Here is a 22,062-nt window from a genome sequence, read left to right as displayed (position 1 = left end):
CTAACAATAAATGGAATAATCTATGTAAAGTGTTTGCACAGGTCCCAGAATATGTCACTCAAAGTTAGTTTACTATACTATGACATAATGTAAAATTATATATTTGTATATTTTGGGTTGTATATGGTTATAATAGCAAAAACATTATAATTAATAACATTGTTTACCTTGTTCTTGATACAGACATATTATTACACAATTTATATGCAATGCTACTCTGATAAAATAAAATCAGATAAAATCAGAAACATAGGAATTCGACTTTGGAAAGAACTATAACATTTGGCAAATTGGACTCTCCCTGTGACAATTTATTGCCTCTTAGTTTGTTTTTTTTTTCCTCTTTTGATCGTAAATGAGAAGAAGAGATGCAGTTACCTTTTGGTGAACAAGGAAAATATGAGAGAGGGAAATACTGAAACATTAACAGCTTAGAAAGGAGTGATAGAGCTAGAATCACAAGAGGGTTTGTCTGGGAACACTTGATTGCTTTCCAAAGAGGTGAGGTAGAGATGGTGAGCAGAATACCACTGGTGGATTAGCAAGGTGAGTGGCGTAACTGACAGTGAAGAACAGCATAAGTTCAGAAAGACAAAGCCCACAGTGTACTACATGCTAGAAGAGTCTTAATCAAGGAAGGTTAATGGAAATCCAAGCAGAAAGAGCCTGAACATGTAGACTGTGGCTTGTGCTTCTCTGTATTGACTGATTGTGTATAAGCCTCACCATCATCATTCTGCTTCTTTCATTTCTGTTAGTGTTTGTCACTGGAAGAAAAGTAAGTCTTTATTCATTGACCTCAGATTTAAGGATACCACACACTTTGAAACACTGACCTTTCATCTCTTGTGAGGCTTTTTTAAGTCCCTCTTTTCTTCTTCCTATATTTAAGTTACTCCTTGTGACAATAATGTTGTTTGTTGTTGTTGTTCTTTAAAAAAAAAAAGGATAAAATTACACATAAAATGTTTCTGGTGTCTTCTACCTTCTTCCACACAGCAATCTTGTATATTCTTAAAATAACTCTTCATGATCAATTTTTGTGAGTGTTGAAATCCTCCTTAAGCATAAAGCCCAGAGGTCACTTGTTAGTTTATAAAAAAAACAATAAAGCAGAACTGACAACATAAGATTCTACTTTAAAATAGCAGTTTTTAAATCATCAAAGATTCTGGCATATTTGTCCTTTGTTGATTCTTTAAAATGATAATAAGAAGGATAAGTGCGGAGTCAAGAAGTATTTTTCATTTTACCTAATTTCATTGTTCATTACTGTTGTTTGGAAGTTTGCATATTGGAATTTTCTCAGAACTGTTAAAGCTTATTGTGACATTAATGTCACATTAATGTATTTTCAAATACTCTCAAGGAAGTAGTCTACAGAAAATGCCTTCCAGGCTTCCAGTCCATCCCATTCATTGGAAAGCAACATCACTCAAAATCACAAAAGAGAAAATCAAAGTTAATTTCCACAAGGGGACAAAGATAAAGGGGGAGTGGATGGCAGATTCAAAATACATATTCCTTTTGCTCTCAAAATGACATCATTTATGAAATCTAAGTCCATAGTTTTTTTTTTCTCCATCTATGGTTAAGTTATGAACTTGATACCGACCAGGGTTCTTGGCCTTCCCCAGTCAATAGAAATTGACTAGAGGTCAGACAAGAAATTCAGACAAGTCTTTATTGGGACCCCTGCTGCATCGGGGGAGTGACAACAAACAACAGGTTCCCCTGCTTTCTTGCTCCCTGAGGGGGCGAGCCTGTTCCTTATATGGGGTGAAGGTAGGGATGTGTTCAGGGGTCAGCCCAGAGGGGTAGCTTAGGTGGTTTTCTCACCCCTTAGGTGGTGTTGTGTGCAGGGGGCATGTGCTGTACCCTGATTTTGCTCTCAACCCCCTGCTTTTGCTCCAGGCTCTTCAAAAGTGGCAGTTGGGTTTTTTGGTCTCTTTGTATCTTTTGTCTAGAATTTGTCCCAACTGCACATGGACACAGTTATTTTTAGTCCCATACAGTTTCTTTGTATTTTGTTACTTGAGGAGAGGCGTGTACAGGTGCAAGCACTGCAGCACTGCAGCAAAGGGTCCCAGGTCCCAGCCTGTCTCATTCGCCCCTGAGAGACTCTACACTCGTATTCTTAAGGAGTAAGGGGCTGAAGGTCTCTTCTTCTGACACTTCTTCCTGCTGGACAGGGGCCACAGACCCTAGCCTGCCTCAGAGGCATAGAAGTACCTTGCTGACTGTCCCAAGGACCTGTAGGGACCTGGGCCACTCTCTGCTGGAATGGGCTGAATTCCTTGAGCCATCACGAGCCTTACTTCAAACTGTTGGAGCCTAGAAGACACAAACTCAATAAAAAGGTTAAAAACAATGGCTAGAAAGGAGAAGAACAGCAACAGCCATTAAAGGGACTTCCCTGTCAGTCCTGTGGTTAGGACTCTGTGCTTCCACTGCAGGGAACCCTGGTTCGATCCTTGATTGGGGAACTAAGATCCCACAAGCTGTGCTGCACAGCCAAAAAAAAAAAAAAAAAAAGACTAAACAATAGCCATTAAAGGGCCTAGAAAGGGAAGGAACCAGGTTAACTTTGGCTTCTTTAACTGTTGACAAGACAGAGGAGGCGATGTTACTCCTGCCAAGAAGCCATTCTGCTTGGGTATATATTTTTGTTAATCTCAGGGTTAATGTTTAATATGTTTCTCTATTTTCCGAATGAAAGGTCTGGACCTATTGGTCCCAGGTCTACTTCTTGGACCAAAAAGTCTTAGTCACAAGTTTACAAGAGTAGGGAAGACAATGCAGTACTAGAAAAAATATGACTGAAAAGAAAAGGGTAATAAAATGAAAACCTCCTGTCAGAAAGTTTTTTAAACCTTGTGGGTTCCAAGAGAACAAACTAGAGAACCGTTTTCAATTTCCCTGCCCATATTGATTAGCGAGGATTGGTGGTTAATTGTCTGCTGAAGCCAAATGGCTTGTTGTTGAATTTTGTCAATGTTGGTTTCTACATAGTATGTGCATCAGGGCTACTTTCTTTGCCTCTCCATCTGCCCTGTTGTTCTCTTGGGTAATTTGAGAATTTTCCTTTTGGTGCACATGGCAGTGAATGACTGCTACAGTTCTGGGTTTTGAGCTGCTTCTATGAGATGTAAAATCTCATCCCCATATTTTAAAGGGGAATTTTTGCATTTTAAGGTCCTCTTTCTTTCCAGACAGCTCCATGGACATGTAAAACAAGGAAGGCATATTTTGAGTCTGTATATATATTTATAATTTTCCTTTCCCTAAGGTTAAGGCTCAAGTTAGGGCTGTAAGCTCAACCCTCTAGGCTGAAGTGTTGGGTGACAAACGTTTTGCTTCCATAACACTATGAACACTCACAGTAGCACACCCTGCCCTCCTGACTCCATCTTTAACAAAACTATTGCCATCAATAAGCTATTCTTCCTCAGTGTTTTCTATGGCCTGGTCTGTTTGATCAGGCCTGCAGACATAAACCAGGTCAAGTGTTTCAAGACAGGAATGTGTTAGTTCTGGGCTTTCTGTGGGCATTACTATAGCTGGGTTGAGGGTGTGGCAAGTTTTGAGGGTTACCTTTGGACAGTCAAGGAGTAATGCATAGTACTTAGTAACGCAGCCTCCAGTTAACCAGTGGTGGCCTTTAATCTCCAAATCCCTTGTACTTGATGAGGGGTCTGGACTTCCAGCAGCTATTTAAAGGTAAGTTTGTTAGCTTCTTCCACTAATAAAGCAGTGGCAGCTACTGCCCAGAGGCAGCCAGGCCAACCTCAGGCCACGGAATCTAGTTGTTTGGAAAAATAGATTATAGGCTGAGGAACTTCTCCTAGCTTTTGAACAAGGACCCCCAGAACTGTTCCATGTTCTTCAGCTATGTACAACACAAACGGTTTTTTTTTAAATTGGGGAGACCCAGAACAGGAGCTCTGGTGAGGGCCTGTTTGATATTATTAAAAGCCTTTTCTTGTTTTCCAGTCCAAAGTAATTGTTCTGTATTTGGGCCTTTAGTGACTTTGTATAGAAGCTTAGCCATTAGTCTGAATCCTGGAATCCAAATTCTGCAAAATCCTGCCATGCCTAAGAAAGTACAAAGTTTTATTTTGTCTTTTGGGAGCTTAGGCCTAAAATAGCTTGTTCTCTATCTGGCGAGAACTGTCTACTTCCAGGGTTTATAATATATCTCAGATATATAATATGTTGTTTTGAGATTTGTGCTTTTTTTTTTTCCCTGGGAGGCACTGTAGCCCTGGGCCCCAAGGAAATTAAGGACTTCAATGGTATTCTGAGCTGAGGCCTCCATGGTGGGACTACATATTAATATGTCTACATATTGTAGAATGGCCCCTTCTTTTAGGTGTATTTCCCTTAGCTCTTTCCTTGGGCTTGGATGAACAAGTGGGGCTGTCTTAAAACCCCTGGGGGCAATACTGTACAGGTATGAACTGGGATGCAAAAGAAGGCATCCTGAGGTCAAGCACAGTAAAACATTTGGCATCTCCAAGAATCTGGACTAATATATTATAAGGACTGACCACAAGAGTATGTATAGGGACCACTACATCATTTACTGATTTAAGGTCTTGTACCATTCGATATTTCCCATTTGGCTTAACAACCAGCAGAATAGGGGTTATTGCATGGAGACTGACAGGGCACTAAGAGGCCATGTTTTAAGAATTTATCTATGAGAGGTTGCAAACTTTTTTTGCTTCCAACTTTATGGGGTACTGTCTCTTGTTAGGATAAGTGACTTCTGGCTTAAGGCTAATTTTTACAGGTTAGGCACTTATAGCCTTCCCAGGGATTCCTTTGTCCCAAACTGCTGGGTTTACTGTGTGTAGAATATGGTTGGGAATAGACCCTTGTTCTTCCAGCTGATTTGTCTTGGTCAGAGTTAAGAAAAAGGACTGCTTGGGGCCTCCTAATTGTAATGTGGTTCCAAGGGAGCCCATAAGGTCTCTCCGCAGTAGTGGGGTAGGACACCCAGGCACGTCCAAAAAGCCATGTGAGATCAAACGCTGTTCAAATTGGCAAGTGAGAGGCCCAGTGAGGAAATGGGTGCAAGGCTTTCTGTTGACATCAGTCACAGTACAGCTTTTGGAGAAAAGAGGCCCAGCATGAGAGACCAGGAAAGAGTAAGTGGCTCCCATATCAATTAAAAAAATGGTTTTCTTACCTGCCACATCAAGGACTATGCAGGGCTCCTTGATGGAGATAGACATCTCATGGGGGGAAGCCACCAGAATCCCCTAGCCACGTCAGTCACCCAACATGGCCATCTCGGAATTGGGAGCCCCCCTTCTCCTTCAGGATGGAGGGCATTCCCACTTCCAATGACTGGTTTGTTTGCAGACTGGGCATGAGCCAGAGAGCTCTTTTTGGCACTTTTGGGCCCAGTGGCAAGTTGACTTACATTTGAAGCATCCTCCCTTGCTGGCTTTACCTCCAGGCAGATGGTTAAACTTCCTTGGCCCCCTTGGGTTGTCCTGAGGTTTCAAGGCATGGCTGACATCTGTGGCCATGAGTTTAGCTTGAGCCCTGGCCTGCTTGTTTTCATGTCAGGTTCTCTCTTCCTCCTCAGCTAGATCTCGATTATTAAATACCCCAAAGGCCACCTCTAGAAGTTGAGGCATTGGTGTTTGTGAGCCTAATTGTAACTTTTAGAGTTTCCACCTAATATCAGGGGTAGACTGGCTGATAAAATGTTTTCCCAGCAGGGATTGACCCTAGGGAGTGGATGGTTCAATGTTAGTAAATTTTCAAAAACCTGCACAAGCCATCCCTGAAAGAGGGCTGGATTTTCTTTTTCTTCTTGGGTCACTCCTTTACCCTTTGGCCTTTTGATACACTTTCTCATCCTTTCTAATACACATTGGATCATGTGCTTCCTGCCCTCTGTTCCATCCTGGGAATTATAATTACAACAGGGCTCCTGATTTGGGACTGCGTCTCCACCCTTAAAAAAATGTTGAGATTGGCAAGCTGGCTACCGTGCCCCTGGGCTGCTGCCCCAAATCTGTTTCTCCTCAGGGTTACAGCAAGTAGACAGGACTATTTGGACATCCTTCCAAGTTAAATCAAAGGCCTGAGTTAGGGTCTGAAACCCTTCAGCAAACATACTACAGTCTTCAGAAAATTAGCCCAGTCTCTTCTGCTTTGGGCTAAATCAGTTAAAGAGAAGGGCACATGTACTCTAATTGTCCCTTCACCATTTGCCACTTCCCTAATAGGGCCTATTTTTCCTGATCCTGGGTGATAGGAAGTTCCACTATGAGTTACCCTGGAGAGACCTGTCTCTCCCTCCTAGGGTAATGGAGGGTATAAACGGACATAGGGAGGTGGAGTTTGAGATTGGTCAGAGGGATCTGAAGAAGTAGGTGCCTCCAGGTAAGTAGGTGGCTCTGGAGAATCAGGTGGCTCTAGAGAAGCAGGGGAAACTTGATTTCCCCCCTCCCTGAAAATTGGGGAAGATTAGAAGGAGATCATCTAAAATGTTGGGAGTTTTTTCTGATTACCCTGGCTTTTGATTAAGGAGCCTCATAGAGTGGGGTTTTGGTAAAGGACTGTGAAGGCTTGGATATAGGGAACCTCAGTCCATTTTCCCATCTTATGGGAGTAAAGATCCAATTGCAAGATGGTACTGTAATTTAGAGACCCATTTTCAGGCCATTTTTCTCTATCCCCCAACTTATATAAAGGCCAGGCAGTGTTAGTAGAGTTAAAAATTTTCCCTTTCCAGCCCTTCTATTTCTTTAAATTTCCAATTTTTAAGAATATATTCCAGAGGTGTTTCTTCTGGCTTAGAAGGGGATCCTCCTATGTTGAGTAACCTGCAACTAAGCACTCCTAGAAATGATGTCTGTAATCTCAGAGACATTTATTAGGAGGCTTTTGTCAGAAGGGGATTAGAGTGTCCTCCAAATTCTCATCTTACCTAATGGGATTTTGAGGGCCCTCTATTCTCCCATAGCCTAACCAGACATCTCTGGTTAACCCAGTCCCTCGCACAAGGGGGCCCCGATAGGGGATGTTTGAACCAGTGCCAGTGCATTGACAGGACTCTCTTTGATGGTGATCTGGTGTCCATAATGCTTATGTCCTATAACAATTTTTCCTATGTCAGGGTGTATTCCTCGAGATTGAGCATCTGTGAAGCCTTATTAAAGGATGTGGGCTGCTTGGAAGTGGCCAGCCCAATAGGTAGTCTGTAAGGAGGTATGGGCTGCCAAGGCCTAGAGTGAAGGGGGTCCTAGAGGTACAAAAAGGAACTCTTGGAGGAATTGGAGTTGGGCGCAATGGAAAATGCCACAGGAGTCAGGACCTGAGGGCCTAGAGGTAGGAGTATTCCCACAGGGGATTTTTTGTGCATAGAGTAAGGTGAGAGACTAGACAGCAGAAGAACCCAAAACCCTATCTCCTATTTGTTTGGCAGCTGTGATAAAAATTGGGGAGAGCCTGATGATTCCATCTGACACAAGGAACAGTGAGTTTGGACAATGTTTCCCATGTAATTTAACATACAAAATGAACCCAATTAGTTTAGGACCTCTCTTTAGGATTCTCCAAGGGCCCTTTGAAGCACCCCAAAGTTAGCTGGTGGGGGGGCTCAAAAGAACTTTAATTAGAATTTGATACTTGGGATGTCTGTCAAAAATTTCAAAAAGCTTTACAAACACTTGGTCAATTAGAATCATAGGTGGCTGTGAAACCATTATTCCTAGACTAAGGTGAAAAAAAAAAGATTTCAAAAGTAAATACAGATCATTTAAAGGCACAGAAACTCATACAATCTGTTATCAAAAACAGCATTCCAGGAAAACTTTGTTCTCTTTTGAGAGAGAGAAACCAAATCCAGTCCTGCATCAGCCTACTCATAATAAAATCCATTTACCTAATTAAATTTAATCCCACCTTAGAAAGTCCTGACCACATACAAAATGCTTTTCTCAATGTTCCTCTTCCACAAACCTGCAAATTTCTGTAGCCAGAAAGTCTCTTATTCTTTCCATTCAGAAATAACCAGCTTTGGAACAAACTCACCCTTTTTCCATTAACAAAATATATTTCCATTCCTCATACATTTCTTTCTGAAAACACACATCCTACTTTCCTTAAGCAACCATGAACTGTCATTTACATTAGCATTCTATAAATTGGTAGAGAACATCTCAAGGTGACACCAAATAACTTTAGTTTCTCTCTCACAAGAAGACAAAAGTAGGTAAATTTAGACCTGTTTAACAATTAATGTTCCCAATATTTTATCTTATTTGAAATGGCCTGGATAGTCAATGAATTCCTATCATTTAACTTAATTTAGTTTTAAGTTACAAAGTTTGGAGGGACTATTTAAATGGACGTTTCCAAAACATAATTATTCCTATAGAGTTTACCAAAACGCTCTTATCTCAGTAACATTTACTTAAAAGTTTAATCATATCAGGTTATTTTCCATATTAACAGATTTTATAACTGAAACAATATGCACTTATTGACTTTCAGTAACCATAGGTACAATAAAAGTATTATACTTAATGTTGATGACTCTAAAGACAGATTTGCATTAATTAAACCCACAAGCTTAAGCTATGTCTAATACCAGAGATTAATTAGATATTGAATATTTCCCAGATCACATTAACCCAAAATGTATTCTGGTGAGCCTCCTTTATGTTTCTGAGAATGTGTATAAGCACTCCATTTCCTTAAACCAATTAAATACAGATCATTTACAAGTTAATTTTTCCATAAATACAGAACCAGAGACCTCATAGTTTCCCACTTGAATTTAAAATGGCCCATTTTTTCCCTTGGTCTGGGAGACTACAGATGAATCAGGTAGTTCCTGAAAGCCCAGGCAGAATAGTTACACTACAAAGCAGAAGAGACAGATGCAAGACCTTAGAGCTCAGGCAGAAAGAATAGTTACACTGCAAAAGCAGAGGAGGGAAAAATGCAAGCTCCTTTCTTTTCTTTTTTGTTTTTTAAAATCCCATCAAGTAAGCCAAGCATGGAATCTCAGGGAAAGTGTGCTGCATTTGTATTTCAAGGTTTAAATGCTCCACCATGCCCACAATTTTGGCAGAGACTTCAGGTATAAGGATCCAGGGAGGGGGAAGCGGGGGAGGGACTGAAAAGACTGAAAAAGGGAAAGAGACAGCAGGAAAATACAGGTGAGAATACTGGGATGATAGGACATCCAGCCAGTTCATGATATGAGGTTTAACCCCCTATCACTCTCATAAATCTCCTATCAGGGAGAGGCTGCTGGACCAGGGTCTGCACGGTGTGAGGCACGCCTCTCCCACCTCTGTAACCATCAAGGGGAGCCATTGCCGGCCAGAGGGAGCGTGGTCTCACAAGCTGAGAGGAGTGAGGCTGTAGCTGCCAATATCCAGTCTCTCAGAAGCAGGAGACAGAGGTAAGAGAGGACAGAGAGAGAAGAGGACAGAGAGAGGAGAAGTGGAGAGATTTCAGGAGAGGGAAAAGACAAGGGGGAGGGGAAAGTGTAGTCTGAATGAGGGTACTGAGGTCCCCAGGGGCCAGGAAGGCAGACTTACCAAATCCAGTGACACTGAAACAAGAGGTTCAGGTGGCCACTTGTCACCCATGGGGAAGCTTTATTTGGTGGTCCTGGAGGTACCCAGATCCTCTCCCAAGAAGGGGACAACTGACCCACATTGGGTGCCATAAATCTGATACCAACCAGGGTTGTTGGCCTTCCCCAGTCAACAGAAATTGGCTAGAAGCCAGACAAGAAATTCAGGCAAGGCTTTATTGGGAACCCTCCTGCAGAAGGGGGAAGCGAGAACAAACAACAGGTTCACCTGATTGTTCACTCGCTGGGCGGGGCAGTGAGCTTGTTCCTTATATGGGGTGAGGGTAGGGGTGTGTCCAGGGGTTGGGCTGGAGAGGTGGCTTAGGTGGCTTGCCCACCCCTTAGGTGGTGTTGTGTGCAGAGGGCATGTGTAGAACCCTGCTTTTGCTCCCAACACCCTTTTTTTTCTCCTGGATCTTCAGAAGTGGCAGTTGACTATTTTTAGTCTTTTTGTATCTTTTTGTCCATAATTTGCCCCAACTGCACATGCATGCAGTTATTTTTAGTCCCATACAGTTTCTTTGTATTTTGTTGCTTGAGGAGAGGTTTGTCCAGGTGCAAAGTGTCCCAGGTCCCAGCCTGTCTCAAACTGAAAAAAAAGACATGTAAAAAATCTCTGGACAGCTGAGTATTTCAAATATGTTTATTCACAAGTGCTTCAGCATCCATGTAGCCAACAGCTACATGTGGCTACTTAAATTTAAATTTAAATCAATTAAATTAAATTAAAAATTCAGTTCCTCAGTTACCCTAACCACATTTAAGTGCTCAAAAGCCACGTCTGACCAGTGACAGCACAGAACATGGAAACTTCCATCATCACAGAAAGATCTATTGGACTGCATGGCCCTAGTATGTATGAAGCCTCCATGTAGGAAATACAATAGGAGCTATAACATTATAAGCCAACACAATATTAAATTTGGAAAGAAATGAATCACCACAGAGAAAATGAATAGTTAATAGAATAATATGGCAATTTGAATTATCCTTTGATGGAAATTTGGGGTTTTAAATGGCAAACTGATATTTCTGGCCTCAATAGCTTACATTTGTTAGTTTTAATAATAGAACACGTAAAATTGTTTAATAATGCAGAATGCTGTACACCAACACATTTGTAACATTTTTAGACTAAATTTTTCAAATAAATCTCATGTAAACTTAAACTATAGCTTGTGTGGTTGCAGTAGAGATGAAGGGTCCCTTCCTGCTCATACTGCCTGCCTCCAGGGCTGCTGGTTTTGGAGGAAGCCCTGAGTCACCAGCCCCACGGGAGAGCCTGAGCTATGTGGAAACAAACAAACAAATAAAGCAGGCCCTGACTAGAGTAGGAGAGAATAGTTTCAAAAGAAGATTAAAAATCAAAACTAAACCTAATTTAGCAATGAGACCCCCCTTCCTATTCAAACAATGTTAACTTGAATTAAACAATTATTAATGACATAGTTAACTTGAATACTTACATTTTCTCCATGAAACTAAGCACTACTGAAACGAAACATTCCAGAAAAATAAAATTAGTAATGCTGTCATGACTCAGTGCAGGACCAAGTTTTAAAAGACAACTCATGTTTTTCACTTGTAAGTCAAAAGGTTAAAGATGAATAAAGGGCATTGTCATATCTTAGTATTTTCTAATCACAGAAATTGCAAAGAGATCAGAAATGTCTTCCTCTCAGGATAATAAAGGAATTTTTGTTAGATATGGTACCATATAACAGGGAAAAAGCCATTGTAAGAATGAAGATTACTCAACTGGTTTATATGAAATTATTATTTCATTTTGATATACATTTGCCTGATGCATAATTTATTAGAAAATGATAATTATGTAAAACAAAATGCCAAAATTGTTGTATTTATGAATGTAAAATGATGGATTCTTAAATTGCCTTCTAACTGAAAAGTGCCAGTAAAGATACTTTGGGAAAGAAATATTGAAAAATATTAAATAGATACATCATGCCATCATAGTCTTGCACAAACTATAAAATCCCTGTTTCAGCAACAAAAATAATATTACCAAGAAGTGTGGCAGGAGTCATTATGGGAAGTTGAATTATTGGATTCTTTTTTATTTTGTTTTGTTTTTTTTTGTTTTGTTTTTCTAATTTATCCCTGCCATGCACAGGTTGAATGAGATAGCTATGATGATGTTAACGACTTTTCATGCTTTGGTTTCTTGTAGCCTAAAATAGCAATATAAAACACATATCTGCAACCTCATAGCAGATGAAGCTATAATAGAATACATTCCCCATTTATTAGAGACTTATTTATTGTTTTCCATATAAAACTTTCAGAAAATTAAGTATTGCCACATTGTAAAGCTAGACTATTAGTTTTAGTGTTTCCCCATTCGCTGTGTGGACACATTCAGGCTTAGGATGGTTTTGAACAGATAATGATTTCCCACAGAGAGTGAGCAAGCTGCATCAGTAACAAAAGCTGGGGGTGGGGGGGCAGTTTATCCATTGCCACACTGTTCCACACAAGACAGCAATCCATAATAGGAAGCTATTCTTTTAGTGGAAAAAAGAGATGGGAGATACTATTAAAATCATTCTATTTTACAAGAAGCTCATCCATATATCAAGCAGAGAATGTATGATAAAAATGTAGGGAGATATTCACATAAAAATTAAACCTTTAAGAAAAGAAACAAGAGAAAGTATAAAAATCCATGATCAATCAGATACGTGTCATAAACACTGATCATTTACATGCTAAGAGAATATTGACTTAAAATATTGGCATTTCATGTACAGATTTTATTTTAATATTTCATGATATGTTTTTTTAATTTGAATTATTACCATGAAGTGCTTTTGTAGTAACAAGAAATATATATGAAGTGGACATGCTATGCATTTTATGGTTTAACTCATCCAGAAAGGAACATATGCTTATAAGAATTAACCACACTTCATAAAGAAAGTTAAATGTCAAGTTCTCATATGACCTGTTAATTGTATTCAATAACATTAAAGGGCAGCATTTGCAAATTTCTTCTGTGCCTAGAATTTTAGATTTTGGTGACAAATTTATGATCTTGACCCTCATAGTTAAATTACTTAATTCTGGAATACTTTATGGTTTTTGATTGCATGTTCGACTTTATTTTCTTTTTCTCTCAATTGTATTAGAAAATTTCACATTATTTTCATTTATTTTCTTTTAATATCTGCTGAATTCTCAATTTTATTAGAAAATTCTGCATTATTTTCATTTATTTTCTTTTAATACCTGCTGACCTTTTACAGAAATAAAACCCCAAATGAAAATAATGACCAAATTCTAAACCTGTCACCAAGGCCTATTAAATTGAAAAGTCTTTGAAGAAACTGTGGGCACAAAGCAGAGTCAGGATGACATTTCATATTATTTAAATTTCAAAAAAGATTTTCTTCTGAAAGCCACAATAACTTATTAGCATCACAAGATATTTTTGCTTCTCTTTAGTTGACAAAAACATGTCAGTTTTATAGTTTCTAGTGTTAGTATTAGGTTTAACTACAGTTCAAATACATATTTTTTGTATCTACAAAAATGGCAATTTTATATGATCCAACTTAACTTTTAACATAGGTAAATCCAGTACAATAGCAGTTAGCCAAACTCTCAGTAACATAATATTTTGGAAACGTGCATTTTCCAGAATATATGGTAAGAAATGTTCTGAACTATTTTGTATGATGATTCTCTTAGTTACAGAAAATCTTCAAAAACTTCATAAATGCATGTTGATTAGAAAAACTCTGTATCTAGAGGAAATTTAATACATATTCTGTTTATTTTTCCATTTTTGGAAGAATTTTTGATTTGGTATCTGTGAGGTGGTAATGTATACCCAGGAACAGCCAGAGATCCTTACAGGTTAATGTCTAAAACATACACTGGCATGGGGATTTTACAACAGGCCTTTAGAGAAATATCATATCTTTTTATAAATTCAAGATTGATTTTCTTTCTAAAGTGGGATCTTCTTGAAGAAAACAGGATTATATTTATAACAGCTTGTGCCTTTATTTCCTAGTGAGATAAAGGACAATTAAACATGGGAAGGGGGGCTCTCGTAACACTGGCTTCATGTAGGGCATGGTGTAGCCTAAATTTCTCCTCTCAGTAGACACCCTGAACAGCGGTTGTAATTTCAACTGTCATCTTTATGTTGATCACTTCCAGAGCTATATCTCTAGCCCAGACTGCCTAAGCTTCCAACTTCTCTATACAATTGCCTAAAACCATCTCTCCATGGCATCAAGGTTATCTGCTGCTATCCTAACTGCCTGCCAGGGGAACACTTAATCCTCTTTGGAAGAAAATATTATCAGGCAAAACCCTTCACAAATTTCCATAGACAATATCAAGAATTCAGTAAATAAAATTATAAGGCATGAGGAAACCAAGAGGAAAAATAAAGACACAAGTGATTCAGACATTGGAGTTATCATCCAGGGGTTTTATAGTAACTATGATTAACTTAGTCAAGAAAATGGGAAAAATGGAGCCTAGTTCCAAAAGACTTGGAATTTTTTAAAGAGTCAAATGAATGTAACACACTGCAGATAGATCTATGTATTGTCATTCCATGACTTTCTTCCATGGCTTATAGGGAAGAAATCTTTCTTCCATGGCCTATAGGGAAGAAATATTTCCATGGCTTTCTTCCCTATAGGATAAAAAGTAAAATCCTTGCTGTGTCATAAGAAGCACTTCAGACCTGACTCCTACCTACTTCTTTAGCCCAACTGTCTACCATTTCTTAGGCATTTGTGTTTTAGTTAGATCCAACTGCTAGTGGTTCACCAAACAGTATTTTCTTTCATGTTGCCATGCATTCACACTTGGAAATTGGAATGCTCTGACACTACCCACTTGTCCCTCTAGAAAATATATTTATCCACAAATAACCATCTCAAATAAGGCCTTCCCTGATAATTTCCACCTAAAATCTCCAGACAGATTTATGCATTCCTTCCAATGTGATGTCATAGCCCCTATTATATAATCTATTGAAGCACTTTCCACTTCTATTTCAATTTTTTTTTATATACCAGTTGATCTCCTCTAGTAAGCTGAGAGCAGCGCTGTGCTAGAGCTGACTTGTGCTGGCTCACAAGATCTCTTGTAAAATTTCCAGGAATTTCATGAATTGGTTGTTAAACACAGCCATTATTAAAAATTAAATTTCATAAACTTAAAATTAAATAAATTATATTAAAGACAAAGGGTTAATATTTAAAAGCTCATTATTATCTAATTGTTTCATTACACTCTATGCTTAAGGTTATGTCTGTTGTTCTGTATGGCAGAAATAATATATGGTGTGCTACTGTTTACCTCTTCCCAAATTTGTTTTTAAGGATATCATATTGCTATCTTGAAATCAGCCATAGAAAGAATATTTACACCACAGATACTGGCAAATGCTAAAAACCAGGACTTGATTTTTTGTTACTGTGATTATGTAGACAAGAAAATGATGGAGAAAATGTTAATAAAGCAGATTTAACTTAAAAGTCTGCTATGTCTGTAGCCCTTATATTGTGACCAGAACACGAAATTGAGGAAATATCCTTCTAGTGTGTAAAAAACATTGTCCAATTCAGAACAAAGTTGCTCACAAAAATGACAAATGAGTAAAGTTCTGACATGCATATTTGAGGCTTCCTTTTCATTTTGCTTGTCAACATAAATGAAAATTTCAAGTGACATTAATGTCAGATTTATACATGTTCATCAATACAGGGCTGTCTCTGATGAATCAAAGAGTAATCAAGTATTTATCTTATCTGTGCTGTGATTTATAGTGGTGTTATTGTAACAACAGAATTATAAAAATTGATAGTGAATTTTTCAAGAAATAGCAAGTCACACTGAAGTTATATGTGTACAGAAGTTACAATAAATTCTATATTTTATCTTTAAATTGAGTGCTATAAATTTTATTTTTAATGTAAATGAAATATAAATTTTAAATATAAATTAAATGTATTTGTTTTTATTTGTAAATACTGCGCTTTATGTCACTAAAATTTATAATAACATTATACATGCACACACACATACATACACGTGCATACAATTTTTTCAAACATCACTGGTTGAGAATGTCTAAAAGACAGGAATTATGTCTTATTCTTCTTTTGTCTCTATTGCTAGGCATAATAGGTAATTCAGTGGTTAATATTTATAAAGTCTGCTGAATTACTATTATTTTAAGCTTATTGTAGAGCCAATATTATTTCCTTTTGAAAACCCAAAATTTGTGCAGAAATTATAGTTCAGGAAGGGATGTTTAGATCAAAATGACCTCCTTAAATTCAAAAAACTAGTAGGCATATTTGTGCCAAGAAATACATTTTCCAAAGTAGCTTTGAAAAGGGCTGGATTTGTAAAACATGTGTTTATAGTAATACGCATGTATCCTGTATGTTGCTGTGCCCAGTACTCAGATGTATAAAGTGATCTAAAATTCACAGGACACTGCAGAGAACTTGTCCTCTTCTTTCATTATTTCTCACGCCTTCATGTCAGGTCTACATTTTATATTGTACCTTATGTAAATTGCACAGGACCTGGTGAAGATCTGGAAAATAGCCAAGATTGTGTTTCCTAAAAAATCCGATGAGGATCTGCTTTTATTTGGCTCAAATATAGAAAACTAAAGAATTTAAAACTTCATAAATATGAAGAAATTCTAGGTAATAGGAATATTCTTCATGATTCCAAAAGAAATGAACCTTATCTCCTTGAGCATTTTCTTTTTTGTGAGAGATGCCAAATCATCTGTCTTCAACTAGAAGGAAATAGAGTTAAAACTTTTAGTTGTAGAGGGAGGTTTTTCCTTCACTGGGACATCAGATGTACCCTCTATTCTTTAGGAAATTCTACTTTGAGACTGTGATAGAATAAGTAACTTCTAAAATAGTCTTTTTATTAGTACAAATGTGTTAATAGGCTGGGACATAATGCCCCAGTAATTTCTTCAAAAGAAACAGCAGAAACAATGGAGCAAAAGTGGGAAAAATTTTTAGAATTTTTGATCTTTTATGCTTTGATATTTTAGTTGAATACCCTTATTTAATTTGAATCTCTTGCAGGTACTGACTGGTCCTTTTGGAAGCATATCTATTTTAGTGATTTACCTTAGAACATCACCAGCATGATCTATATTTTTACCTGTCCTAAGAAAACCACATAAATATTTACATCAAATTGTAGAAAACAATAATAGATTAAGTATAAGTATCCACATTTACTTTCTCTTTTACAAAAGTACAAGTATTTATGGACAACTTCACTATATGCTTTAGGAAATTTTGAGTTGTCAGGAAAAATTTCCATCTATTCTGTGGATTTTCTGTGTTAATATTTTAAAAAGTGAAAGTGTAAATGAGGAAAGAAAATGTAATACTCTTCCACAGGCCAAATGGTAAAACTAGTCTTCATAAATAGATATAATACTACTCTCTATCCATCATTTGTAATATTCCCTTTTCAGTGGTGATTGATTTGAGTCAATCCATATCTACACTGGATGAGAATAGTCTCCTTTGTACTAATTTAACAATTCAATACATATTTATTGAATGAATACTCTATGGAATACACTATGCTAAGCATCACAAGGCACCAAAAAGGGACTAACTTGCTTTTCAGGAGCATACATTTAAAAAGAGAAAATTATAGAAAAATAAATATGGTATATGTTTAGACCTTGTGGGTAACAGTGAGAAGAAAACAACAGGCTATTAAATTCAGAGGGCAGAGGGTTACCTTATGCTTGGTAGAAGCAGGAAAATCTTCCTGAAATCACGTAATGTAAATAGCCTTTAGAAATCAGTAGCATTTTAACAGATAGAAATAGGAGAAAGGAAGGGAATTCAAGAGGCTGAAGGCCTCAAAGATCTGCACCTGCCACTCATGGCTATTCTATCCCTTTGCTATAGAACACAAACACTGCAAAAAAAAAAAAAAAAAAAAAAGGAACAAGACAAAAAAAAACTTGCTTGCCTCCTGTTGGAAGTTAGAGCTCTTGAGTCCTGAGTAGGACATGGAGATGAAAGAAGCTAAATTTTTCCAAACTTGGCAGAAGAACAATAGCCTGGGTGTTAGAAAAGAGACACGTGTGGCAAATATCATTAATTCCCCAGTTACAGACCCAGGTGGATGCCCAGGATAGAGAGCTGGGAACAGGCACTGCCAGTTGCAGCACTGAGAATTCTAACTGCATTGTTAACTCTTATTCTACCCGAGAGGAGATGAGACCTTGGGATGAGGATAGGATGCTGATACAAGGAAATCTCCTCTCCACACCCTAATAGTTATTAGAACGTATGTGTGGATATTTTATAGAATAGTTGGAAGATGAATTTATAGAATTCTCTCATTAGTAAAATAAAAAATAAGAGATATCACATAGGACATAAAGATAAAATTAATGCGCCAATACAGAAGATCCAACATCTCACTAGTGAGAGTTCTAGAGAGTGAGAAGAAAAATGAAGCACTTCCCAGAACTGGAGAGTATAAGCTTCCAGATGGAGAGAGCTTATTAAGTACCCAGCACAAGGAATAAAAGGAAATGCACACACATGGGCACAACATTGGGAAATTTCAAAACATCAGGGAAAAATGTAAAAACATCTAGAAACGGAAAAAATAAAATGAGACAAAACAAAACTAGGTCACATACAAGTAGCAGGAATTCTCAAGACCACAGGTATGTAATGATAGAAAACATTGAATCAAAGCCCTCAAAATTTTGATTGAAAATAATCTTCAGCCTCAAATTTTATACTCAACCAATCAGTCGTGTGGAACTAGAATTTTTAAATTTGTAAATGTTCAACACAATATCACATATGTAGTGTTCTTTCAAAACTATTCAGTGGGAATGTAATTATGAGAATAATCAGACAAATTCAGAATGTGGGACAGTCTGCAAAAACACTGGTCCAGACTACACAAAAAGTTAGTGTTATGAAAAGCAATAAAAGGCTGGAAGACTATGCTAGTTCCAAAAAGACTAAATATATAATGATTAAATGCAATTCATGAATCTTGATTGGATTCTGATTTAAAACAAAATAGGGGCTTCCTATTTTGTGGCTTCCTATTTTCGTGGCTCAGTGGTTAAGAATCCGCCTGCCAATGCAGGGGACACGGGTTCGAGCCCTGGTCCAGGAAGATCCCACATGCCACAGAGCAATGAAGTCCTTTGTCACAACTACTGAACCTGTGCTCTAGAGGCTGTGAGCCACAACTATGGAGCCCACATGCCACAACCACTGAAGCCCATGAACCTAGAGCCCGTGCTCCACAACAAGAGAAGCCACCGCAGTGAGAAGTCCATGCACCGCAACCAAGAGTAGCCCCCGCTCACCACAACCAGAGAAAGCCAGTGTGCAGCAACGAAGACCCAACACGGTCAAAAATAAATAAATTAAATAAATAAATTTTTAAAAGCTATAAAAGTCCTGTTTTTGACAATAACAGAACTTTAATTATGGACTTCACAGTAAATGATATTATGAAATTATTGTGAACTTTTTTGAGGGAGTAATAATATTGTATCTATGTAGGAGCATATCCTTATACTCAGGAGATGCAAGCTGAGCTATTTAGTGATGAAATATATTTCTGGAGCAGACTTACACACGGCTTAGAATATTTATACATACACACACACACACACATATATATATACATACATATATATAGTGAGATAATGTAGGTGGGAAAAAATTGACATATCTAGATGAAGAGTAGTTGAATTCATTGTACTATTATTTAACTTTTCTGTATAATTTAAATTCTTCACCCAAAAAAGTAAAATATAGAAGCTAGTTATGGAGGGAGAGTGAAGCTAAAGAGGAGAGAGAGACAGAGAGAGAGAGAGAGAGAGAGAGAGAGAGAGAATGTAAATATTTCTCTCCAATATACCTCTTAATAGAGTTTACTGAAAGAGATGTTTCAGGAAGAAATGAGAACAAGCAGAAGATGGAATTTGGTAAAAGGAAATTCCATGCAAACAGTGGTGGGTGGGAGGTTTGAGAAAAACTACTCTGCCTTCAGGCCCAGGAGTTCAGCAGTCTAGACCAGTGCAATGATCTGGTCCTGTGGGAGTTGGTCTCTATGAAGCACAAAAGGAAGTGAAAGATTATCTGATGTTTTGGAATATTTGGAAATATTATTGCTAGATTAGGATAACTATTGGGACAATAGAAGACAAATAATTCTAATATAGAAAACCAAGAAAATAATAAAGTGAATGAGCAATTACAAACTTTAGGAGAAACAAAAAGATATGAAAATAAAACAGAATTATACTAATCTATTTGGATCATTTATGAATAATAATTATTTATTACTCAGTAACAAGGTAGACATTTACTAGTTAATGAAAAATTATGATGAAACTATATTAGGAAGACAGTTATAGGGAGACATATTGGGAGGAGTCTACAATAGAACTAAATCCTTCACAACATGAATTGCCAGTCAATAGAAAGACCACTAAAATTCATAAATCAAACAACATAAATTTAAACATATTACTTAATAACACAAAAATAAATGCTTAAATACTACTAAAATAATAGATAAAAATGCAAAATGAGAACTGGAAGTTGGAGAGGGACAAGACAAGTAGCTGCTGATTTTTGGACATAAACCTTTCAGTACTCTTTTAAAATAATCTCTATGCAATAGTTTCATATACAAAAATTAAGTTTAGATTAATTTTTTAAAACATCAATAGGAACTTAATTAGAACATTCAAAGATCAAATGGAGAAACTGTTCCATACTGCAGAGCAAAAATATGATGAAATGGAAATCATTAATGGAAAAATACAAGAAAATGAGGTTAGACAGAAAATCTCAAAATAACATTATATAATGGGTAAACCACATGTGGAAGTAATAAAGAAGTAACATTTTTAAAACTTCCTTAAGTTGATGAAAAATATTAGTCTTCAGATTAAATGGACTCAAAAGTCTTAGTCAAAATTAATATGGAAACTTTCACATCTACACTTTTTTCTCTTTAAATTTCTGAACACAATGAGAGAGATTTGAAAGCCTCCAGATTGAAATGGAATTACAGAATTGGTAGGGTGGGACGGAAGTACATTCCAAGGAAAGCGATACAGCAACAAAGATACAGAAGCAGAAGAGCTAAAGGTTTTCTCAGAAGTTGCGAGTAATCAAGATGATGGCTATGATTAAGAATAAAGTCAATGACCACAAAGGGAAATAAAACTAAATCAATGTTTTGCAATGTATAACTGGAGTGTATATTTGCTAGCTTGCTTGCACATTCTAGAATCACAAATCTGCATTAACTTTGTTAGCATGAATTTAGTCAGATAACTAAACCACCACACAACATAATTTTACTCATGAGATTTAAAAGCCATAGAACAACTAAGTGAAAAGTCTTTATTTCATTCCTTTTCCTTCCTCTCTTCCTTCCTTTTCCCTTTTCTTCCTTCTTTTCTTCTTTACATTTTTCCTTTCTTTTTTTTCAAACAATAATTACTACATCTTCTTTACTGAGGAATCCAGATTTTAGTTACAATCCTAATTATGATTTTGATTATTATTCAGGAAGAAAAAAATCCCAGTAGGGTTGTAACAAATAGATTAGTGTCACCATTAGGTTATCATAATTATTCTTATCTACTCATAGTTTTCCAAAAAATATATATTTTGAAATTTTAAAATTGTTTTCATTAGTATTGCTCAAAATTCTAAATAAATCCAGAAGTAGGTATTGCTACTTCAATGATATGCTGAGTTTAATTATTAAATATTAAAATCTGAGAGATGAAATTTTATTCAATGTTGTATGGAAATTGTTAATCTAGTAAAATATGATGCAGAGTAACCACACATAAAAACTAAATTAAGGTCACCTTATATAAAATCTCAATAATGGGCTTCCCTGGTGACGCAGTGGTTGAGAGTCCGCCTGCCAATGCAGGGGACGCGGGTTCGTGCCCCAGTCTGGGAAGACACCACATGCCACGGAGCGGCTGGGCCCATGAGCCATGGCCACTGAGCCTGCACGTCCGGAGCCTGTGCTCCACAACGGGAGAGGCCACAACAGTGAGAGGCCTGCGTACTACAAAAAAAAAAGAAAAAGAAAAGTGATATAAAATCTCATTAATCAAAAACAGATCATAGTTACTTAAATTGATTGCTAATCCATCTTTCTACCATTTTCTGCCTCAGGGTTATGATGATGGCTATGGGGGTGAATACGATGACCAGACATATGAGACTTATGACAATAGCTATGCCACCCAAGCACAAAGGTAAGGTATACGTTGTTTAACACATCCTTCTCAGGATGACTTCTAATTCTGCTATTTTGTTTCTTGTATCTGAATATCAGTTACATTATGTGAAAGTTTCTAGCACTGCGTTTAT

General features: G+C 37.2%; 1 protein-coding gene across 1 annotated transcript in view; it reads left to right on the top strand.

Annotated features, from left to right (window-relative positions):
* Nucleotides 1-22,062, top strand: part of KHDRBS2 (KH RNA binding domain containing, signal transduction associated 2) — a gene marked incomplete at both ends in the record, with an annotated part of 704,484 nt that overhangs the window by 612,569 nt on the left and 69,853 nt on the right. The window contains one exon of the mRNA XM_082848563.1: nucleotides 21,865-21,947. Within this exon, the coding sequence (XP_082704689.1) occupies nucleotides 21,865-21,947 (83 nt within the window). The remainder of the gene's footprint in view (nucleotides 1-21,864; nucleotides 21,948-22,062) is intronic.

The sequence above is a fragment of the Leucopleurus acutus genome (genome assembly GCF_964270905.1).
Source record: "Leucopleurus acutus genome assembly, chromosome: 10".
NCBI classification, from domain to species: Eukaryota; Metazoa; Chordata; class Mammalia; order Artiodactyla; family Delphinidae; genus Leucopleurus; species Leucopleurus acutus.
The sequence above is the reverse complement of the archived record's forward strand: the minus strand, read 5'-3'. Positions and strand labels throughout refer to the sequence as shown.